At 47.6% G+C, this 21,702-nt stretch overlaps 1 protein-coding gene across 3 annotated transcripts in view; it reads right to left on the bottom strand.

Moving 5' to 3' along the window:
• LOC147904500 (uncharacterized) overlaps positions 1-20,387 on the bottom strand; it is a 97,355-nt gene extending 76,968 nt beyond the window's left edge. For all 3 annotated transcript variants that reach the window (XM_087394492.1, XM_087394510.1, XM_087394502.1), the window contains exons 1-2: positions 20,056-20,387; positions 19,275-19,374 (exon numbers count right to left, since the gene is read on the bottom strand). In XM_087394492.1, coding sequence (XP_087250618.1) covers positions 19,275-19,374; positions 20,056-20,295 — 340 coding nt within the window. In that variant the 5' untranslated portion in view covers positions 20,296-20,387. The remainder of the gene's footprint in view (positions 1-19,274; positions 19,375-20,055) is intronic.
• Positions 20,388-21,702: the final 1,315 nt, after the last annotated feature.

Below are 21,702 nucleotides of genomic sequence, written 5' to 3'. Positions count from 1 at the left end.
AAGAGGGGGTAGGAGAGAGGGGAAGGGAAGGGAAAGAGAGGGGCAGGAAGAAGGAGAAAGAGAGGGGAGGAGAGAGGGGAGACACAGGTAGGCTGAGGGGGAGGCGTGGGGAGCTGAGTTAGGAAGGAAGGGGGCGGGGAGGGAAAGGGAGGAGGTTTTTTTTAAAAAAAAAATTAAATAAACTCTTTAAAAAAAAATTTCCGGGGGGGTCACCTTGGGGGGGAGAGCAGAGGGGGGGGGGGGGGGGGGGCAGAGCACGGGGGAGGGAGGGGGGCGGGGGGGCTGGCGGGGGAGAGGGAGGGCGGAGGAGAAGGGGGCAGCGGGGAGGGGGAGAGCAGCGGGGGGGGAGAGGGAGGGCGAGGGAGGGGGGCGGGGGAGGAGAAGGGGGCGGGGGGGCTGGCGGGGGAGAGGGAGGGCGGAGGAGAAGGGGGCAGCGGGGAGGGGGACAGCGGGGGAGGGGAGAGGAGAAAGGGGCAGTGGGGAGGGGGGCAGCGGGGGGGGGGCTGGCGAGGGAGAGGGATGATGGGGGAGGGGACGGGGGAGGAGAGGGGGGGCGGGGGGGCTGACGGGTGGGGGAGAGGTTGGGCGGGGAGGGAGAGGTAGGGGGTAGCGGGGGGGGGAGAGGGAGGGCGGGGAGGAGGAAGGGGAGAGGGAGGGTGAGGGAGGAGGGAGAGGGGGCTGGTGAGAGGGGAGGGAGAGGAGGAGCAGCGAGGGGGGGAGAGGGGGGGGCAGCGAGGGAGAGGGAGAGGGAGAGGGGGCTGGCTGAGAGAGGGAGAGGGGGGGGCAGTAGCTCACGAGGAGGAGCAGCAGCTCCTGAATTGAATATTAGGAGACTCCTTGTCTGGATCTTGGCATTGGAAAACTCTCTTTGAGGTGGGAGCTCTACTGTCTTCTATAACTTGCTGATGTCCCTCTTCAATTTGGTAGTTCTTTGGATCGTTGCCACCAAAGAAAGTGGCAAGCAAATCCCTCAAGAATAGAAAGATCACTCTTTTCTTTTGGCTTTCTATTTATGGAGGATTGCAGTGAACCTATGGAGATCCAGGTTCGGGGCTGACCCTACTTGTCCTGTTTGCCACATTGCAGTTGAGTCAGTACAGCATTGCCTTTGGCTAGGATTTTCAGTATCTTTCATACAGCACCTTTCTATATGACCTGGGGTTCAATAGCTTGGTTCTCTCTTACTGGCCCTCAGGTGTTTCGAGGGACATGATCCAGATCCATCTCTCATTGTACGGCGACACTCAGTGGAGTTTTGTTCCCTCCAGGATGTTCCCTTCACTCCTTTCAGAGCTGCTCATGCCTCAGTAGACACGCCTTGGGAGATTCTGGCTAGCATTGCAGCTTGGCATATTTGGAGAGCCACGTGTACAGAGGCGATGGAGGGTATCCAGGTTCACCCTTCCCAGGCTATGGCTTGTATTTGGACTGACACAATACACACTCCATGCATGGATCCTCCAGAGCAGCCACTGCCAGGAGAGTTACTTATTTTAGAGCTTGGAGATGATCTCCTTTCTTCTCTGAGTCTCCCTCAGGGTTGAGGTGGCATTTTCAGCCTCCGCCTTCATTTTTTATTAGCTCCTTTTGAGCTGTTTTTTTTCCTCATGCATAGCACGATGTACTCCCACATTTGAGCTTGCTCCCGCGGTTTTTATTCATACTTAATGAAGTAGTTTTCTTGAAAAAAAAAGAAAGAAAGTGGCAAGCCTGAGCTCTGATACAACTGAACCCTTAACCAAACCTCAAGCCCAGCTTCTACAATCAAATCACAGCCTTCTAGTTAAATCACAATGGCCACGAGAGGATTGCAGCATCAAGATTCAATTAGCAGCCCTTGATGAAGCACTTTGTCTGGTGGCTGGAAATCCCAAATAGAAGGGAGGGATCTCAATGATTGGGCTGGAATACAATTTTTTGTAGAGAGAGTGTGGGAGAGAGAAAACACTAGGGGCTAGAAATGAGGGCTGCCCCCCCCCCTCCAAGATTTTATTGCAATAGAAATCTGTTTGTACAGGGTGACTCATAAGGGAGAAAGAGCTGAGTACAAAACTCAACAACTTTGGTCCCAAACAGGGGCTCTCAATTTATAGATTGGGGTGGTTAGCTAGAAAGTGCATGCTTTCTAAAAGCTTCCCCCCCTTGTTTTCTAAAAGCTAGACCTTTCTTAGCTTTCCCAAAAGTGGGCTTTAGGGCTTTCTCCAAAAGTAGTTGCTTTCTCCTAGAAGTGGGCACCTCATTTGCTTTTGGCTTGAGTGGGCCCTCCATTCAAGTGCGGCGCCACTTTTCTTGTTCTTTTCCCCTTAAAAGGGGGGGAATTAAGCACTCTCCAAAGTTCTACACATTTTACAAACAATAACCTACACTTCAACCCATTAGAGGTTAGCCAAATGCATGCATTCTAGTTCTTGGGCTAATCCTAGTCCCTTGTGGGCATCCCCGCAGTGTTCATTAACCAATGCAACACAAAGGAAAATGAAACTTGAACTAGTTAACCAAACTCAACTTTCTTTGACCAGAGTCAAGACCAGAGTCAATATAAAAGATTTCCCTTTATTTCTTGGGAGAAGTATAGGTTTTGTGACATAAGATGGCTGATCTTTCATATTGATAGAGCTTGCCTAGAAGCAAATCCCCACAATCCATTTCAAACATATCAAACAAAGCTTTATCTTGAAAAGGTGAGATAGCAAAACCATTGCTTGTTCATCTCCATTGTTGTACCCTTTGCCATCCATCCCAAGTGCGTATGGATGAGGATATGCTTGTGTTGGAAGTCCCAAAGTCTACCATTTGCCATCCATCCAAGAGAGTTTGAATGAGGATGAACCTATGTTGGAGTGCCAAAGGCTTCACCAAAGTAGATGAGATTCCTCTGGTGATGGACAATTCCTTCCTTGAATTAAAACCAAAAGGAGGAGAAGATTTATGGCCATTAAAAGATCGAGTCATCAATTGGAGCTGAGGATTGACTTGGTCTTGAGCTGGAATGCTTCCTTTAGTTGTCACATGTGCATGAAAATGATGCTTTGCCTTGCATTGTTTCTCCAAGTGTCCTGGCTTCTTTTGCAGCCACTGCAAAATTTGTTTCCTCTTTGCTTTTGCATACTCCTTGGGTAGCAAGTGCATCAATCCTACTTGTAGACTTCATATGTGTCTTCCCTTATTTAGCTTAACATAGATGTTCATTTAAATAGAGCATAGCTGGCATGGGCCTCCAAGTGTTCGTCATCTTGAGACTTCCATCTAGGATTACATGCCTAGCCCTACTGCCTTGTTCCATTCAATCATCGAAATGTTCATATCGTGATCCAACTCATATGTGATATCCTCTCTCTCTATGAGCAGTGTCGTGCTTCTTGAACCTTCCTTTCAAGATCCCTTGGACATATCATTTGAAAGATATGATAGCTTGATTGTCTCAAAGTCCTCTCCCTCATTTGAGAAGGGAGCTTTTCATGCCATCTCATCTATTCATGTAGGCATATCTTATAAGCACACGAAAATGAGAGAAGCGCACAAAATAAAACAAACACAGGAGGACATGATGGAAAGAAAAACATTCCAAAGAATGGTCAGATTTAGAGCCCAACTTCCTCTCTGCCCTTTCTTCCATCAAATAAGCTACAACTAAGCCTTTGGAGTGAATAAATCCATTTCTTGCTGAATGTGAGAAAGGAGACCCCCCACATACTTGATGGTGAGCTCCCCTCCGACTCTTCCACCCTTGTTCTTCAAAAGAAACTAGTGAAAGATCTTATTATATTATTGAGCTGAGTGACACAGACACTTTCTAATCCTTCGTTCTTCTTGTCGATTCACTAGCTAATCCAAAATCACAGGCGCTGGAATCTCGAATATCCTCCCAACCTCCTTGTGGATTGTAGGTACACAAAAGATACGTAATTTTCTTTCCTCATGCATATCCACAAGCCCACAACTCCCTAGATGGTTCCCTCTGCCACATGTCATCATTTTAGACCTTTAGCTAGGTACACCATTTACCCCTCTCTTGGGGCACAATTAAAACATTTGCCCCTTGGCATTATTACACATTTAGGTGCACCTAGGCCTTAGCACTCAGAACCACCTAATCGATGCCAATACACCCTCACCTAGGACCTTGGCAGTTACTTCCCTTGACCATTTTATTTACGCACATAAAATATTACAAAAGTCGGTCATCTAAGAGAAAATGCCCACCGATCTTTCCGAGGTCATGCTATCTCGGTTAGAGCATAACATTCCTTCCCTCTTCAAGCATCAACGTCCTCGATGATGAAATCTGGGAACACTCTCCGTAACTGGTATACGGATTCCCAGGTAGCTTCGGATAGAGGAAGACCATGCCATGCAACCAACACCGTGGGTATCTTCCGATTGCGCACTTGCATTGTTCCTCGGTCCAGGATTCTTGTTGGTTTGCGTCTTGCATTATCCTCTATCTCTTGAAACAAAACCACACCTTCGATTAGTGAGTCACCAGTATGCAAAAATTTCTTTAAACGAGAAACATGAAACATGGCGATACTATTTTGGAATATCCTTTGATATGCCTTCGATAAAATTGGACAAATCCCAAGAATGATCGCAAGGCGGTCAAACTCTGAGGGATTGGCCAAGTCAGTATCGCAGCCACTTTCTTTGGATCCATTTCTACCCCCTCTGGAGTAATTATGAATCCTAAATATTCAAGTCTAACCATACACAGTATAGTTTTCTTCTTATATGTACATAAAGACTGGCTTTCCTCAAAGTACTGAACACTATTCTTAAGTATTCATGATGCTCAGTAATACTTTTACTGAATACTAGAATATCGTCAATATAATGTACTACAAACTTTCCGATATACGGACGTAGTAAATCGTTCATAAGCATGACGAATGTAGCTAGAGCATTGGTAAGTCCAAAGGGCATTACCAAAAACTCATAATGACCAAACCTGCTTCTAAAAGAAGTTTTATGCACATCCTCGGCTCTAATACGGATCTGATGGTAGCCACACTTAAGATCTATCTTACTGAAAATTACGGCCCCATGTAATGCATCTAGCAAATCATCGATCCGAGCCATTGGATATCTGTGCTTAACAGTGATATTATTTAATGCTCTGTAATCTATACAGAGGTGAAAAGTATCATCTTTCTTCCTCTTTAATATCACTGGGGAAGCAAAAGGTGAAAAACTGGGTTGAATCTGCCCCAGCTTGAGGTATTCTTCCAGTTGTCTTCGCACCTCAGCTTCTTCGGTAAAACTTAATCTATAGGGAGGTCTATTTACAAGTTCTGCCCCCGGGATAAGCTCAATTTTATGTTGAACATTCCGCTCTGGAGGTAACCCATAAGGTAACTCATCCCTAAAACAATCAGAGAACTTCTCCGATATCTCTTTAGCCAACTCGGCCATTTTTCCATCTTGGGTAGCCTCAGTGCTAGTCGACGCATCATCAATCAACTCTACCAATGTTATACACAGACACAGAAACTCTTTCGGAGTCTTCTGAATTTCCATGGCTGAAATCAATGATCCTCGAGGTAAATCCTTTTCACCTCGCAAAACATATTCTACCCCGTTCATCTTGAACTGGTAAATATGCTTTTTCCAATCAATGGCTGGATTTTTCCAAAAATGCCAAGCCATACCTAGGGCTATATCTGCGTGAGCAAGCCTGGTCAGCTTCTCAACATAGTCCTGAATTCAAAGTTCCAACTGGGTAACCCTTTGGTCCCATACTTTAGTTGAACTTCCGTCCGCCATCCTGACCGTATAAGCATAGTCAGACGGACTAGTTTTCAACTTGAGCCTCTTAATAAGTTTCGAGTTAATTACATTGTGCGTTGACGCTGAGTCAAACAACACAATCACATCATGATTGGCTACTTGCCCTTTCATTTTAATCAACTTGGGCTCATCGAAAAACATATACCCCGTTGCTGTGGGCTTTGAAAGGATGTTAGATGTTATCAGGTGCACCGCTTACTAACTTAGTAACAGACACACTTAACAACACAGGTACTAACCTCTGAGAAGGTCCCGCCAATTGCATCTGCATATGTTCCGCATTGGGACTCTCCTGCATTTCTGCGTCGCATTCAGATATTATCATATTGGCCGTGCGACGGTCTTTGTTTAGTGGACAATCTTTCCATTGATGTCGCTAAAGGCAGCCGAAGCACGATCCTTCTTTTCTAGCTTTTTCTTTTTGCTCAGGGGTCAACGAGGACTTTGACCAAGCCCGGGCTGCCATTGGAGTTACTTTTCTTTTCACCCCAACGGTGATACTTGTCTTTGCTTGTCCCTCAACCGGCTTCACCTGCTTGGTTTGGCCACTTGGCTGCGAGACACTTGTCTTTGAAGTCCATTTTCTCTGAAATCCCCCTTTTCTCGGGTACTCATGCTGAGTCCCTGCCTGCACAAACCCACTAGGTCTGCCTCTGGCATCCTCATAGTTCAAGGCTACTCCAATAGATTCATCTAATGTAGTCACATATTTAGCATGAACTTCCATTTTAATCTTGTCGTTCAGTCCATAAATATAGTCTTTCAACTGAACCGACATAGGGAGAGGGTCTGTTATCTTCATAACACATTCTCTGAACTTGTCAGTGTACTCTGCCACCGACAAATTCCTCTGGCGAAGGTTTCTATAAGCATCCCAAGCTCGGGACTCTTCGTCAGGTGGAAGAAAGTGTTTCTTAAATTCAGCCTTAAACCCTTCCCAGGTGGTAGGGGCAACTTGATCCTTCTGTTGCTTTATCCATCATCTATCCGCTGCCTCAATAAACAGGTGAGTGGTCTCGCGGATTTTCTTTAGATCATATCTGATTTCACAAATGGCGAAGGCTTCTTCCCACTTGTGTAACCAAACCTCGATCACATCAGAACTGCGCTCGGTCATCCGACCAGCATACTTCTCCGGTCTATAGTTGGCAATATTAGATACCTTGACCTTCGCACGTTCTGATGAGTGTATACTGGGCTCTGGCTCTGCTGGAGCTTTGCCCTTATCATTCCTAGATGGTCTAGCTGACAAGGCTTGCACCATTTCTCTAATTTCATTTTGACTAGCGTTCACTTGAAGCTGCTGGTTCATGATCTGTTGTAAAGCATCTTCTAGTACAGAAATTCTACCCACCAGAGTAGGTCTTGTGTGATGGGACATTTCTTGCGTAGACCGCGCTCTAGATTCACTAGGATTTATCCTGGAATCTTGTCCCTCTGTCTCCATTCTTTCAAAAGGGAAAATAGTTTTTTTTTTTTCACTTCAGATTCCCCTTTTCTGTACAGGAATAAATCGACTACAATTTGAAAATTAAAATTTATACAGAAGAAATAAATGATGCTCCCTGGAAGCTCCACATAACGTAGATATCCCGAAGCCCCCGCTCTCTGTTCCGGATTGATCAGCCACTCGTGCCGGTATCACTATCAGGGTGAATACCAAATGACACGCTCCTATTTCGCTTTCAGTTCCTTTCGTCAAGCCTGACTTTTGTTGGCTGTCTGGTTCTCTCGTCAATTCACGGGCATCCTCAATTCACGGGCTAATTCTACTATCTGTTCCTTCATTCGTATCGCAATCAATCACAACGAAATGATAGGCTCTATTACTTCGTCGATGAGGCCACTGATACGCTTGACACTGCCAACACCTCTGAAAGGCCTAACAACCTGATCTCTTCCAAGGAAATCTGACAAGCCTAACAACGGGATGCGTCCAGAGAAAACTGATGCAGCAGAGGGCAAAGGTGACAAATTGAAAGAGCGCGATAGGATGAGGCGATAGCAAATGAAACGCTCCCTTTCTATCCAGTCGTCGCCAAGAGTCCGTCAGAGCCCGTCGCTAGCCTCTCTCCACGAAGTAATCCTCCGTCACCTGCCTTACGAGAACCCTCTGCTCCTGCGACAGCTGATAAGCCTAGAGCTTGGCTGTGTCATCGTCACATATCCCGCGTCTGCGCTCCCTTCATACGCACTCCTCGTCCAGCCTGAACGCTCACCCGCTCTGATACCAAATGACACAGACACTTTCTAATCCTTCGTTCTTCTCGTTGATTCACTAGCTAATCCAAAATCACAGGCGTTGGCATCTCGAATATCCTCCCAGCCTCCTTGTGGATTGCAGGTACACAAAATATACGTAATTTTCTTTCCTCATGCATATCCACAAGCCCACAACTCCCTAGATGGTTCCCTCTGCCACATGTCATCATTTTAGACCTTTAGCTTGGTACACCATTTACCCCTCTCTTGGGGCACAATTAAAACATTTTCCCCTTGGCATTATTACACATTTAGGTGCACCTAGGCCTTAGCACTCAGAACCACCTAGTCGATGCCAATACACCCTCACCTAGGACCTTGGCAGTTACTTCCCTTGACCATTTTATTTACGCACATAAAATATTACAAAAGTCGGTCATCTAAGAGAAAATGCCCACCGATCTTTCCGAGGTCATGCTATCTCAGCTAGAGCATAACACTGAGCTACCCACCTTTTATCTGAAAATTTGTCATTGGTGGAGCAACTTCTCTTTGTACCCCAAAGGTACAAACTTCTCTTTGTATATACCTTTGTAAGACTAGAATATATCCAATCGTACAAACTTCTTCTTCATAGCTTCAACCATTGCATCCCATGCGTTGATAGGAGGATGAATACCTCTTTGAATCTCTCTTTGAACATGATCCCACCATTGGGTGGCTCCCTTGGTGAGCTTAATGGAAGCAACGTACAACGTGTCTGTTTGAGAAAAAGGTTGAGAGTTGAAGTAGAGAGAGAGAGCTTCTTCTCCCATTGATCCAACTTCTCAAGGAACCATCAAATGCAATAAGGTCCAAGGTTGTATCAACCTTGAAGCACTTGGCCAAGCTAGTGCCTTGAGAAGTTATGTGGGAACCTCAAGATGAGAGGACCCTCCTTGTAATGAAGAATTGGTTCCTCCATGTAGAATAGAGCCACTACCTTTGTTGAGACTGTGAACTCCACCATTGTCTGCTCCATTTGGTACTTGCTGCCAAGAGGACATGACATTGGAGTGCCACTTCAATGCTTGCCAGTCCCTCTTGCTATTGAGTTGCCAAAGAGTGAGCCAGTTGGTCCATTTGTTCACCCATCTCCTTCTTGAGGCTAGAGACTTGTTGTTGAAGAGCTACATGCCCTTTTTTTTTTTGGCAAAGAAAGGAACCTTCTATTACTGCTTGAAAAACTTCATACAAAACAGCAGCCCCGAAGGTACTGAGTATGGAAAAAACCGATAAAGGCTGAAAGAAGAAAACCAGCTTGTTCCAGAGAAACCCAACTCATTGCCTAGGGAATCTCTGGTACAGGGGCTAACAACCAGGTAGGGGGACTATACAATCAACGAAACCCTCGCGGAGTGAATATGTAGAAAACTCCTGCAGGCCAAGCCTTGCAGAAACGTGCACGCCTCGCGACAATCGCCGTAGAGCCCGGGGTCCCACGCTCCCAAGTGGAGTCCAGGGTGTAAATGATATCCCGCCAGATGGCAACCAAGGTAGCCGAGGGTGGAACCGGATGCTCACCCATCACCAGACTACAGCGAGCAACCCAAATGTTCCACACATGATATTAGCTACTACCTCCCACATGCTATCCTTCGGAGGGGATGAGGATCCGGGCTATCAGGAGGGACCGCCTCATGGAGCTGTATCCTCTGAATGCTCTGGCCCTGTATCCGGTAAACTAGAGAGACCTCATCAATCTAGAATGCATGACCTCTCTCAGTCAACTAGGCCACCATCCCCTAGGTGTAGTCCCTTTGAAGAATCTGCATGCGGGTCATACTCCTGAGGGCTCCCATCCAGATCCTCACTGCGCTACGACAGCTTCAAAGGCGGTGAGGGATCGTCTCCAACCACGAGCCTATGAGCAAGCCTCTCTGGGCAGCCAGGAAGAAGAAGTAGGAGATCTTTCTTGGCCGCAAACTGGACCATAGGTGTGTCCAAAACTTGGAACGGACCTCCTAGGGCACCCGTTAGGCCACCCAATGCCTCTCCCTCGAAGGGGTCCATGTCGAAGAGTCCATCTGAAGCCTCCTGCCAATTCGAGTGGTATAGTAAAAAAAGGGCACCTCGTCTATCTGCTTGGTGAGGCCAATCCTGGAAGGCCAAAACCACTCTCCTGATCCCACTAGACCTGCCCTAGGGGCCTACTTTCCCAAAATCAGAGACGCCATCTTGGGGCATCCTACTCTGGGATGCTGGGGAGATCAATGCGCCACTTTTTCCCAATCCGCCCACCACTCTGATCATCTGCCAATGAATCCCATCTAGACTCCCGTCCATCTCTGAGTCTCTCTCAGTGATTGTTTGAAGTAGGCCTCTGGGCTCTACACGAAAGAAACCAAGTTGCTTGCTACCTCACTGGATCATCATTCTAGGGGACCCCAGTCCAAGAAAACTGACCCAACCATCTGCTGTCCATCCACATGTGGAGTCACTCCCACCAAGAATCAGGGATAGCTAAGTCAATCCCCCTCATCCGCTGCCCTGTCCCTCACATATGTGCTATGGCTCCAAGCCTCGCCTCTACCTCCATGGGTAATCTGCTCCATCTGCCAAAAGAATCAAGCTGGGCCACTGTCCTATTGTGCCCATCCAATGTGAGTCTACTGCTCGAGCATGCGTCCATCCTGATCCCTGACCTCCAAGTGCCAAATGAGGGGCTGACGCTCGAACTCCTCTCTGCAACAACGGGGCTGAGCATGGATGAGGCCCCCTGCTAGTCTCTGCCAAACCCTATGTAGGCTCCTCATCATGGGGGAACCCTTTCCTGTAAGGGGGGCCTCTGAGAAGATCCATCTGTGTGAGTGCTTCCACTGCTCCCAAGTGCGTGGGGTGTTCCTAAGAAGCCCTCGCTGCTATAAAAGGAGCTTCCAGGGCTCTACACCAAGGGTGAAGCCGCGCACAATAACTTGCCCAAGAGGGCTTTGCTCTGTATCTCCGAATCAATGATACCCAAGCCTCCCAACGCCTGAGGTATGATCACCGTCTGCTAAGCGACCCGGGCTCTGGTGTTTCTCGTGCCGTCCGATCTTGCCCAAAGGAAATTCCGAACCAATTTAAAACTGAGTTAATGCATTATTTATTAGTGCTTTCCTTTGTGAAATCATTATACCTTTATATGCTAGAATCTGGAGGTATGTTCTTGTTCATAGGTAAAGCAATAACAAGCCAAGGAAACATGCATTACCTGTCTACCCAAATTAAGCTATATTGATCAAACATAAGGTTTATTTGGATGGTGACAGGTAAGTGGAACCTAACCTTGGAGCCTGGACTACTTGACGGATTCAACACTTATTTACTCATTTTTTGTAACCCTACTAGGGTTTGGTTGTAATAATACATTTTAAATCTTAAAGTATTTATTCTCCATATCTAAATTATTTCTAGTTAATGTTAAGCTATTCTATGACTGAATCGATTGTATTTTTCATTTATTGATGGTATTATTAAATCTAAATACACACAATCAAAATAGATGTATGTATGTATGTATGTATGTATGTATATATATATATATATATATATATATATATATATATATATATAGAGAGAGAGAGAGAGAGAGAGAGAGAGAGAGAGCAGGGGGGTTGATGTCTAGGCAATAACAAAGGACATAGATGCACAAAGGAAGGGGGCCTATACAAGGGAGAGGAAGAGAAACCTTCGAATAGATGTAATGCCTATTCTCTTCGTACTTCATAGCTATGATTCCTTTAATAATCATGCCCTCTACACAAGTCATGATAGTATTTTATGGTGTCCAATGCACCCTTTGTGAAAGCACCAATAGGAGGCAATGTACCACGCTGTGGCAAGAAGGACCTCGTTTGCTACTAAGGCACGGCCCGCTAGGGAGAGTTTGGTCGAGCTCCAGTAGAGAAGCTTGCGCTGAACACTCTCAAGAACTAGGCGATCTGTTGCTCTGTTGTAATATCAATACCCACTTGGCACCTGAGGTATCTCACTGTCTAGCCCCGCGGTACCCAATGGAAGCCAAAGGCACTCCCTGCTCTCAAATCTCCTGTGTCTTCCCAGAGCTTGTGAAGAAACCGATATATTTTGTCCAATTGGTCCGTGCACCTGAGGCCTCACAGTAGATAGCCAGGGCTCCCCTGACTCTCTCCAAGCTCATTGTGGTGCCCTCTATGTACAAGGCTATGTCATCTGCAAACTCTGAGTCTAGCAACTCCTCCTCTTGTTTGATTGGGAGCCTCAACCCTATGGCCCGCTACCTGCGATCTCAAGTAGTAGCTCAATGCCTCCGCCACAAAAAGGAAAAGAAAGGGAGCTATAGGGGGTAGCCTTGGTGGACCGAACGAGAGAGAGAAAAGGCCTTACCCGTGTGTCCACCAATAAGCATCTGACTAGAGCTCCCCCCATATAGCATAGAGACTCCTCTAATCCATCTGTCTGAGAAACCCAACCTCTGCAAAGTGCCCTCGAGGAAAGATTACTCCACCTTGTCGTAAGCCTTCTCAAAATCCAAGACAAGGATGGCCAAAAGGCTATGACTCCTCCCTGGCCCAATCCATTGCCTCCCAGAACGTGAAAATGTTGTCTAGAGGCCAAGTTAGAGGCCCTTTAGGTGGGAAAATTTGGAGGGACTATATAAGTCTCCATCCACTCCCTACTATGTACTTTTTGATGTGACATCTGAAGAGACATGCCATAGGAGAATGCCAATCTAACTAGGAACGGAATGGAAATATGGGAAGCATAATGGAAAGGCAAAATGGAAAGAAAATGAAAGAACAAGTGCTAGGCAATAATAACCAAAATACTCACATGTAGATATCTTGATGTTGACTGATGTAAATGACTCAAGACAAGTACAACACTATATAGTGTGACACTAGACTCTAGAAATCCATAGTGTATATGGGATAACTCCCAATATGACACGTGGCATGTCTAGGACTCACTAGACTATCAAACATCCCCTAGATACCTAGAATACTCATTTTTGACTCACTTTGGCTTCATATTCCAACACCCCCCCATGAAGGCAAGGTGAGAGACTACTGGAATGGAACCAAGAACAGAACATGACAATGACAATCATCAAACTGTGCACCCGATATAACTCAAAGGCTAAAGTCTGAGCGTGTTCAGAGGCTGATCCAAGCACTCTCATGGCTTGAGACTCAGCATGCTCAGAGGCTCACGTTATAGCATGGCTACATGACCAGCTCATAGGTCTAGGAATACACCAACATCCTGGAACTCGGCCAAGCCTGATAATGAGACCTATCAAAGCCAATACATATGGCTCCCACAGTACATCCCCCCTTGGCTTCATATTAGGACATGTTAGAAAGCCACACACCAAAATAGAAAAACCAATACATCTTTTTAGGAGGACTATCCAAGGCAGAGGACCTTTAGACTCAATGAAAACCAAACACTCAATACATATCATTTTAGGGGGACTATCCAGGACAGAGGACCCCAAAATACATCAAGCTGTAGTAATAAAAAAATAGATCTCTTATGATAAGAGATGTCCTCCAAGTAGCCACTGCACATGTGTGCACATCCCTGCGAGACGATGACGATGTTGAAGAAGCGCTAGGCTGGAATGCCCCAAAAGATGTGTCGGTGAAGTCCATGGGGTAGCTAGATGGAGCACTTACATAGTGACTCTCAAAATGGCTAAGGGAGAGTCACCGATGTCGAAGTAGAGGTCGGAGGTGTCACAATCACTCGGAGAGTTGGTCAAAAGTGGAGCTCGGGCACCAAGGACAATCGGGTGGTAATCAGAGAAGTTGGGAAGTTTGGAGCTCACATCAAGCTCGGAGCAGCTCCAATAGAATGTCGGGCAGAAGGATCAAATGGCGGGCTGGAGCAGAGGTCAACGATGAAGAGGATGGACAACTCCACGTTGAGCTGGCTGCATCATGCTTGGGCTGTCAAATCATTGAGCTCTAGAACAAAATTCGCGCGCAGAAACAAATTTCGTCACTTCTTGCAAGGGCTGTAACTTTTCACAGAAAACTCGGATTGCAATGATGTAAAAACGAAATTTGTAGTACTCAAGGTCCTCTACAACTTTGCTGAAGACTCAAAGCCGTAATTCTGTTTTTAGCTTCGGACAGAAGTGTCACATCGTCCGCAGGTCATAGAAAGATGTAGCTGAAGGAAGGAGAAGAGAGGTGGCAGATCATGGCATGGAGAAGAGAGCTCAAGGAAGGAGAGAAGAGGGCAGCCTTCCAAGGAGGAGGAGGTAGATTAGCTTCATTGGCCTCCCTCACCTCAACCTCTTGGAAGGGAAAGGGAAAGAGAGAGCAGAGCTAGGAACATGGCTTTGATACCATATGAAGAGACATGGCAGTAGGAGAATGCCAAGCTAACTAGGAATGGAATGGAAATATGGGAAGCATAATGGAAAGGCAAAATGGAAAGAAAATGAAAGAACAAGTGCTAGGCAATGATAACCAAAATACTCATGTAGATATCTTGATGTTGACTGATGTAAATGACTCAAGACAAGTACAACACTATATAGTGTGACACTAGACTCTAGAAATCCATAGTGTATATGGGATAACTCCCAATATGACACGTGGCATGTCTAGGACTCAATAGACTATCAAACACCCCCTAGACACCTAGAACACTCATTTTTGACTCACTTTGGCTTCATATTCCAACAACATCTAATCCTATCTACTCTCCCTTCCTCCTTGCCTATGCTCACTCACTCTCTCTCTCTCTCTTCCCTACTTCCTCTCAATCTCTCCCTCTCTTTCCTACCTCATTCTCTCTCTCTCCTTCCCTTTCCTCTCCCTCTTCCCCTCTCTCTCTCTCTCCCTTCTGCTCCTCTATCCCCCTTTCTCCAAATTTGTCCCTACCCCCTTCTCTACATTGGTATCAGAGCTCCGCCCTTGGCACCGGTGCTTCTCCACTCCATCGTCTAAAGGAGTTATGGGCCTTCATGGATCCGTCGCCTGCTCCCATTTCTGTCAGCCCCCCTCCCGCAGCTACCGTCCGTGAGCCCATACGTGCTATGCCAGCAGTCTCGTCGTCGCGTCCGTTGCTATCCTTGACCACCTGCGTGGCCGGCCGCATTTTCTTCGCCGCCCTCGCTGCACCGCCTCATTCATCGCCTCCTGCAAACCTTAGCCTACAAGGTTCTAAGTGTTAGGTTAGGTTAGTAGATTGGGTTAGATTAGGTTTATTCAGTTAGGTTTAGTTAGTTTGGCTCTAGGTTAGGTTATACTAACTAAGGTTAAAGGATGGATTAGGTTGGTCCAAGACAGTGCCCTAATAGTCCGAAAGGTCTTAGGCTAGAACTATCCTAACTGTCCTAGGTGACTTATGTCTCTCCCCCCCCCCCCAAAAAAAAAAAAAGAAAGGGGGAAAAAAAAAAAAGAGTCCACTTTTCAGCTTCCTTCTAGGGGCCTTTCACAGGCCGTTTGGAGCCATTTTGGCTCCGTTTTGAAGCTTCTTCGACGACCCTGCTTCCGAGCCTCTCCATCTACATTTTCGTGTTTTCACGCACTACCTCAGGTGCTCATTACGCAAGGCTTTGTTATCCATTTCTCCTTGCCTACATTCAAGCTCCTCTCTCCAGGGTCAGTCACCATGGCACCAAAGCGTGTTCCTCGTGATCCATGTGGCCCCATCCACTCATCCATCATGAGTGTAATCTGATTCCCCAAAATAGCATCGAACACCTCCGGGAACCATTTCTCCACCCCTGTGGAGGCAAATGGAAATCTCCAAATGGGGCATGTCAGAGATCCCACTGCACTGATCAAACCCCCTTTCGGGGCTGAAGGACCATGACCGTTGCCTCCAATGGTAGAGGATAAGAGTTCGGAACCTCCAAATAGTTCCAGGGTCCTAACCTCTAGAAGTCCCACGGTAAGGGACGCCCAAGCTGGAGGTTAGGGGCCGCTGACTGGGAAGATGAGCCTTGTTCCTCAGGATCCCTCCCTGAACGGGCCTGCTACTGCGATGAGGAGGCAAAAGGGGGCGTCATCATTTCCTAGCCAGCTGGTAGGAGTGTCGAAGCGGAAGAACCTACTACTGAATTGGAGAGGGAGATAGCAGGAGAGGGAGCGGTGGGGACATAGGGGATAGAGGGAGGGGGGCGGGTGGTGAGGGTGACTATAGGAGGGGGGGCTGAGGGGGGGGGAAGGGGGCGGGGGGAACCTTGGAGGGGAAGGGGGAAGTGAAGATGAGGTGGGTGAAGTGAAGATGAGGAGGGGGAGGGGGAGGGGGGGGGAGGGGGAGGAGGAGGAGGAGGGATAAGGATGACATCAGGTCCCCCCTGCTGATCTGGATCGCCAGGGCTCTGGATCGGCTCCTTCGCAATCCTCATCAAACTAGCGACTGCAGCTTCTGCCATCACCACATCTGGAGATCCTGGGGCTCGCTGCTGCTGCAAGGGTGGGTGTGGAGGTTGAACCTCCCAAGCTAGAGGATCGGTAGAGTGGGCGGTGGCCCCTACCGCTAGAGGAGGTGGCTCCTCCTGATCCTCCTTCGAGGCCTCTCGGTCAACCCTGTCCCTCTCTCTGCGATTGGCCCTCTGCCTGTGGCATTTGCGGGCCTGCTTACTTTGTTTCTTTTTCTTTTTAACCTGTGTCCAATCCCCTACTAAGGGGGTAGCCCATGGGGTTTGAGACTCCGGCTGCTCCTGCCTGAGAGGGCACTAAACTCGGGTCTGCTGACTCGGCCTACTCTGCGGATGAGGGGGGGGAGGCGCAGGGGGAGGCCACGGGGGCAATCTCTGGCGAGGTGACCCATCTGTCTACACCGAAGACACTAGCCTGGTAACCCGGAGATCTCCACCCTCTGGCGAAGTGTGCCCCCTTCCAATGTCTTGAGAAGGATCAATTCTGGGAGGGACTCCAGGCTCTCCACCACCAGTCTGATTTTGGGGACTCCATCATCTCCTAGAACAGAGGCAGTCGTCTTTGGCGGGGACTCAAGCACTGTGACAAATGCCCGACCAATGGAAGGGAGGATGGCTCGATACTCCTTGGGGAGTCCTCGGAAGTGGAGTGTAACTGAAAATTGTGGAACATGGTGTGTCCTATCCATGTCCTCGACAGTGAACCCATGATACCAAGGAAAGAGGTATGCAGGCCAAGGAGTGGGACTCTGCTCCACAAGTGTCGAGGCGGTGTCGGGGGAGCTCAACTGGATGAGGAAAACGCCTCGTCCATAGATGGTGACCTCCTATATGTGGTCTCCCTCTAATGCCAAGCTCGCCTAGATCCCCTCTCGCACTGTCTCCGTGTAGGCGTGAGGCCCACAATTTTGCCCACAAGCGCCTTGTCCTGGAGGGACTGAACTGCCTGCTGTACCTATTGCTTGCCAGCTGGGGAAAGAAGAACCTTAACGGCTATGGGATTCGAGGGTGCTGCCATAGAGCCCCTCTGGCCAGACCAAGTGTCGCCACCAAGCTTTTTCTTTCGCCTTCACAAGCACAAGTGCTCCCGCTGTAGGGAGGGAGAAGAAAAAAGGGGGAAAAAGCGTCAGAGGGGGAGGTGGAGACAAGGCGGGGCAAAGGAAGGGGCAAGGACATAAGAGGAAGAATGAAGGCAAGGAGGGCGGAGGGCGGAAGAGGACGGAGGGCGAGAAGGGGATGGGGGAGATAAGGAGGGGAGGAGAGGCAAGAGGGCGGAGAGGAGGCGGAGAGGGGAGCCGGCAGGGGAGAGGAGAAGGGCACGGGAGGCAGAAGAGGTGGAGTTAGGGGGGGCGAAGGTGGAGGAGATGGAGGAAGAGAAGGCAGAGGCGAAGGGCAGAGGGGTGGCAGGAGGTGAAGCGAACGGAGGGGGGCGCCGCAAGCGGGCGGGGAGGCAGCGGAGGAGGGAGAAGAAGGGGCGGATGGGGGCGCAGTGGCGGGCACAGGAGGGGCGGCAGAAGCAGAAGAGGCGGCAAGGAGGATGGGGGAGTGCAAAGGGGGCGGATGGGGCAGAGGCAGCAGGGCAGCCAGGGGCGGCGCGGCGTCACACACCCACACATACTTGAGCATCCATTTATACAAAGTCTTTGTACTGAGTTTCTGTGGTGAAGAGCAGACTCAGCCATGACAAAGGCTAGCACTAAAGGAGAAGGCTAATAAAAAAGTAGTATGTACGTACGTACATACGTACGTACGTATGTATGTATATGTATATACATATATATACACATATGCCTTGTGCTGATCTGCCAATTTTCTGGTCTAGAATTGTGCTAAAGAGCTTGGCCATCAGGGTGCTTACCATGATTGTTTTGCTGTCAGACACCAAAAACAAACAACAAAAGGCCTACAGTGAAACCTCATACAAGGAAATGTCTGCAAATGTAAGAGAGGTGTAAACAGTAGGGAGAAAAGCAGAGTAAAACAATGATGCCTACCCTATGACTGATATGGAGTTAAAAAAATCCTCACTCAGCGTGTAGAGCCTTATAAAACCAGTAGGGACAAGTCCAACTGAATGAGGTCTTCTCGAAGCTCCAGAAGAAAACATGGATCTACTAAGGCGAATAAACAACCAAGGAATGGAGGGGTTGCACCCGGAGAATCTGCAGGGGCACAAAATACTCTGTGATGCCTCATATGAGAATCCCTGTCCTATATGAATGGTCTGATACATCTAAACGTTTCTTACTGTTTGACTTTAGCATTGCTACAAGGAATGGTACTAATCACAATGTCTAATGTGTTAAACAGTATATGTTATGGGCTAGTACCATTGCTGAGTGCCAATCAACATGACAGGAGCTCCACAAGCCAGCATCGTAGAGTACAGCGAGAGATATATGAATGGTCACCGTGACTTGAATAGATATGATGAGCCAAAATTAAAAGTCTGTGGAGGCAATGGTACTGAAACGGTCCCCAGCTGCCTCAATTCAGAGCAAAGGACTGAAGAGCAGCATATTCTAGTGCTTGTCATAATGTGAGTAAAATAATTGTGATTCTTTACTGTCTACTAAACCTTTGCATGAGTTTTCTAATTTCATCCACCTATGACCATAAGGTTATGGGAATGCTCTAAGCAGCGTCCAGCTTCCACGATCCAAACCAGTATCAACCAGTGCGGTATGGGAATGCTCCAAGCAGCTGCCAGCTTCCAAGGTCCAAACCAGTATCAACCAGTGCTTCGTAAATGTACTCACATTTAGCATACATGCACAGAAAGTAGACCACAGTCATCCATAAGTTCTCAGCTAAGAACAGTAACGCAAAGTATTCCTCACATATGTAGCCTTTCAGGTTGATAAGTTCCATTTAGGATTACCATGGATGCCAACCTCTACTGACCGTCCTGACGAGGTCTTCCATCCTGCCACAAGCCCTCCTGGCTGAGAACCAGCTTCTAACAGAATGACATCAAAGCCCTGCATAAACCGGATAATTTGTGAAACTAGCCACTGTAAATCAGACTAAAGTTTAGAAAAATAAACCGACTGGAAACAAACGAGAGGCAAATATGACTATCTAGGGACCTTAGCATTGGTTCTCTTTGCAGGACGTAGGACAACTTCTATATACCCATAGGTTGCTCTTCCTAGTTTGGCTCCGCTGTGCTATAGGGCCTTGGCATTTAGGTATTTTCCTCATCATGCAAATTCAGGCACTTCCATTAAAAATGTTGTGCCACCTGAAGCACGTGCATGGCATTGCATGCAAAATTCAAAAAGACTGCTGAAAAAACAAGTGCAAGATTTATATAATGTACCAAATGAGGCTCTGCTGATAAATCGGCCCCGACAGGATTTACAAACTAGGGGAAATAACGTCAACAATAAATAAGCATTATAGCAGGAGTAAACATTCGAGAGAGACACATAGCACCTCGTTTTCAGGTCATACTACGAACGAAGAAGAAGAAACTAACAATCAAGGTGTGTGACCATTTACCAGTGCATGATCATTCCATGTATGCAATTATGCATATCTTCGTAAGTGACACACTAGCAGTAGTTCGGAGTGAATGCAAACTGCGTCAAGGATATGAGAGTTTGTGAACTAAACTCGCCGCTCAAAACACAAGGAAAATTGATCGAACTGTGAAATACCTGCTTAGAGAGATGATGAGCTGCCCCTAAACCAGCCCAGCCTGCTCCTACGACCACCACCTTCTTTCTAAAGGCAGGATTTCCTGTGTCGCCATCAATATCAGCAATTGGGGGCTCCTGGGCACATCTAACACCAGATGGGCGACGGTGTACTCGCAAGGGGAGGCGAGAGTGAAGGCAGCGATGGAGAAGCCAAGGTGGGCTGGATGAGATGGGAGCAAGGAGAGTTCCCAAGTCCATATAGAGGATTGGAGGGGAAGCTTGAGATGGGCGATAGTTACATGGGATTGATATGGAGGTGGGGTGGCGAAGCTTGCTTGTGTATATGATAAGGTGTGTGCGCAAATGTGGAGGACGTTGGCCGTTGCTTTTCACGGAGGCATGAAGGCTTAAATATTCAAATGCCATTAGTTTTTCTTGTTTTTACCACTCACCCCCCCATGGCCCATTACCACCTCTAGGCGCATATTTGTCTGGAACCTATGGTGCCACCAGGCAACAAGAGATATCCCACATTATTCAAATGAGGACATACAGCTCAAGTGGGTGATAACCGTTGTTGCTGCTACTACAAATGCCTAGAGTTACCCTCTCTCTCTCTCTCTCCTTGGGAGCTTCCATGTGCCCTCCTGTGCAAATGTACTAGATGGTTTTCCCTATCCTTTAAACCTATCCATCTCTCATGGACATTAATAGACTCTCTCTCTGTCTCTCTCTCTCTCTCTCTCTCTCTCACACACACACACACACACACAATAATTTTGATTAGTAAATGTATCTCACACACACAGACACTTATTTCTTTACACACACACACACACACAAGTACACTTCCCCAACGATGAAATATTATTTTATGTACTTACACTCTTTTTTTAACCACCCCACACACCAAGCACACTAATCCTCCCATACCTCCACTAATCCCTTCTCAACCCATGCTCTCATTCGCTCCTTTAAACGTTTTTTAAATTATCTACGAATCAGTGAGCGAATGATGGAGACGGAGGATGATGGAGACAGCAACAAAGGAGGCTTTGAGGGTGACGTTAGATCTCTACACCCGTACTCTTCTACTCCCATCAACCCTTTAGATATCTCCTTCGACTTACCTCAACGTCTGTATGAGCCTGACTTCTTGTCGGAGTTCTCCAGTGACGTCGATGCTCGCACCTCTCCCCAACTACCAGACCACCTTAACATCTCCGACGACTGCCGCTTCCTTGCTCTTGTGTCCAACCAGGTTGATGAACGTGAATCACCACCTTTTCAGTATGGAGCTTGCCTAGTTTCCTGCGATGGAAGAGGAGGAGGAGATGTGCACCCCTCCTATGCGCATGTAGCTTAGAAGCCACGGGGTGGCTTCTTCAGTCTCCCCCTAGGATCGTGTGCTTCTATTAGCTCTCCCAATCTAGATGGGACCATGGTTGCCAGAGACTTACACAAAGCGCACCTTACTCAGTCTCTCCAGCACAGAGACGCAGCCGATAGCAGTGAAGGAAGAGCTGTAAGTACCTTTACTAGCCCTGCCTCCAAGCACCCACTCAATCAAAGTGGTGAAGGAGGAACCATGCGAAGTGATAAAGCAAGAGCCAATGGAGATAGACCAACTGCAACCGGCGACAATACCCCCTCAGCCAGTGGAGG

This window comes from Dipteris shenzhenensis, chromosome 2 (genome assembly GCF_047967505.1).
Source record: "Dipteris shenzhenensis isolate YYH24624 ecotype China chromosome 2, Dip_SZ_1.0, whole genome shotgun sequence".
Classification (NCBI taxonomy): Eukaryota; Viridiplantae; Streptophyta; class Polypodiopsida; order Gleicheniales; family Dipteridaceae; genus Dipteris; species Dipteris shenzhenensis.
Note: the sequence above shows the minus strand (reverse complement) of the source record. Positions and strands in the feature narration are given on the sequence as shown.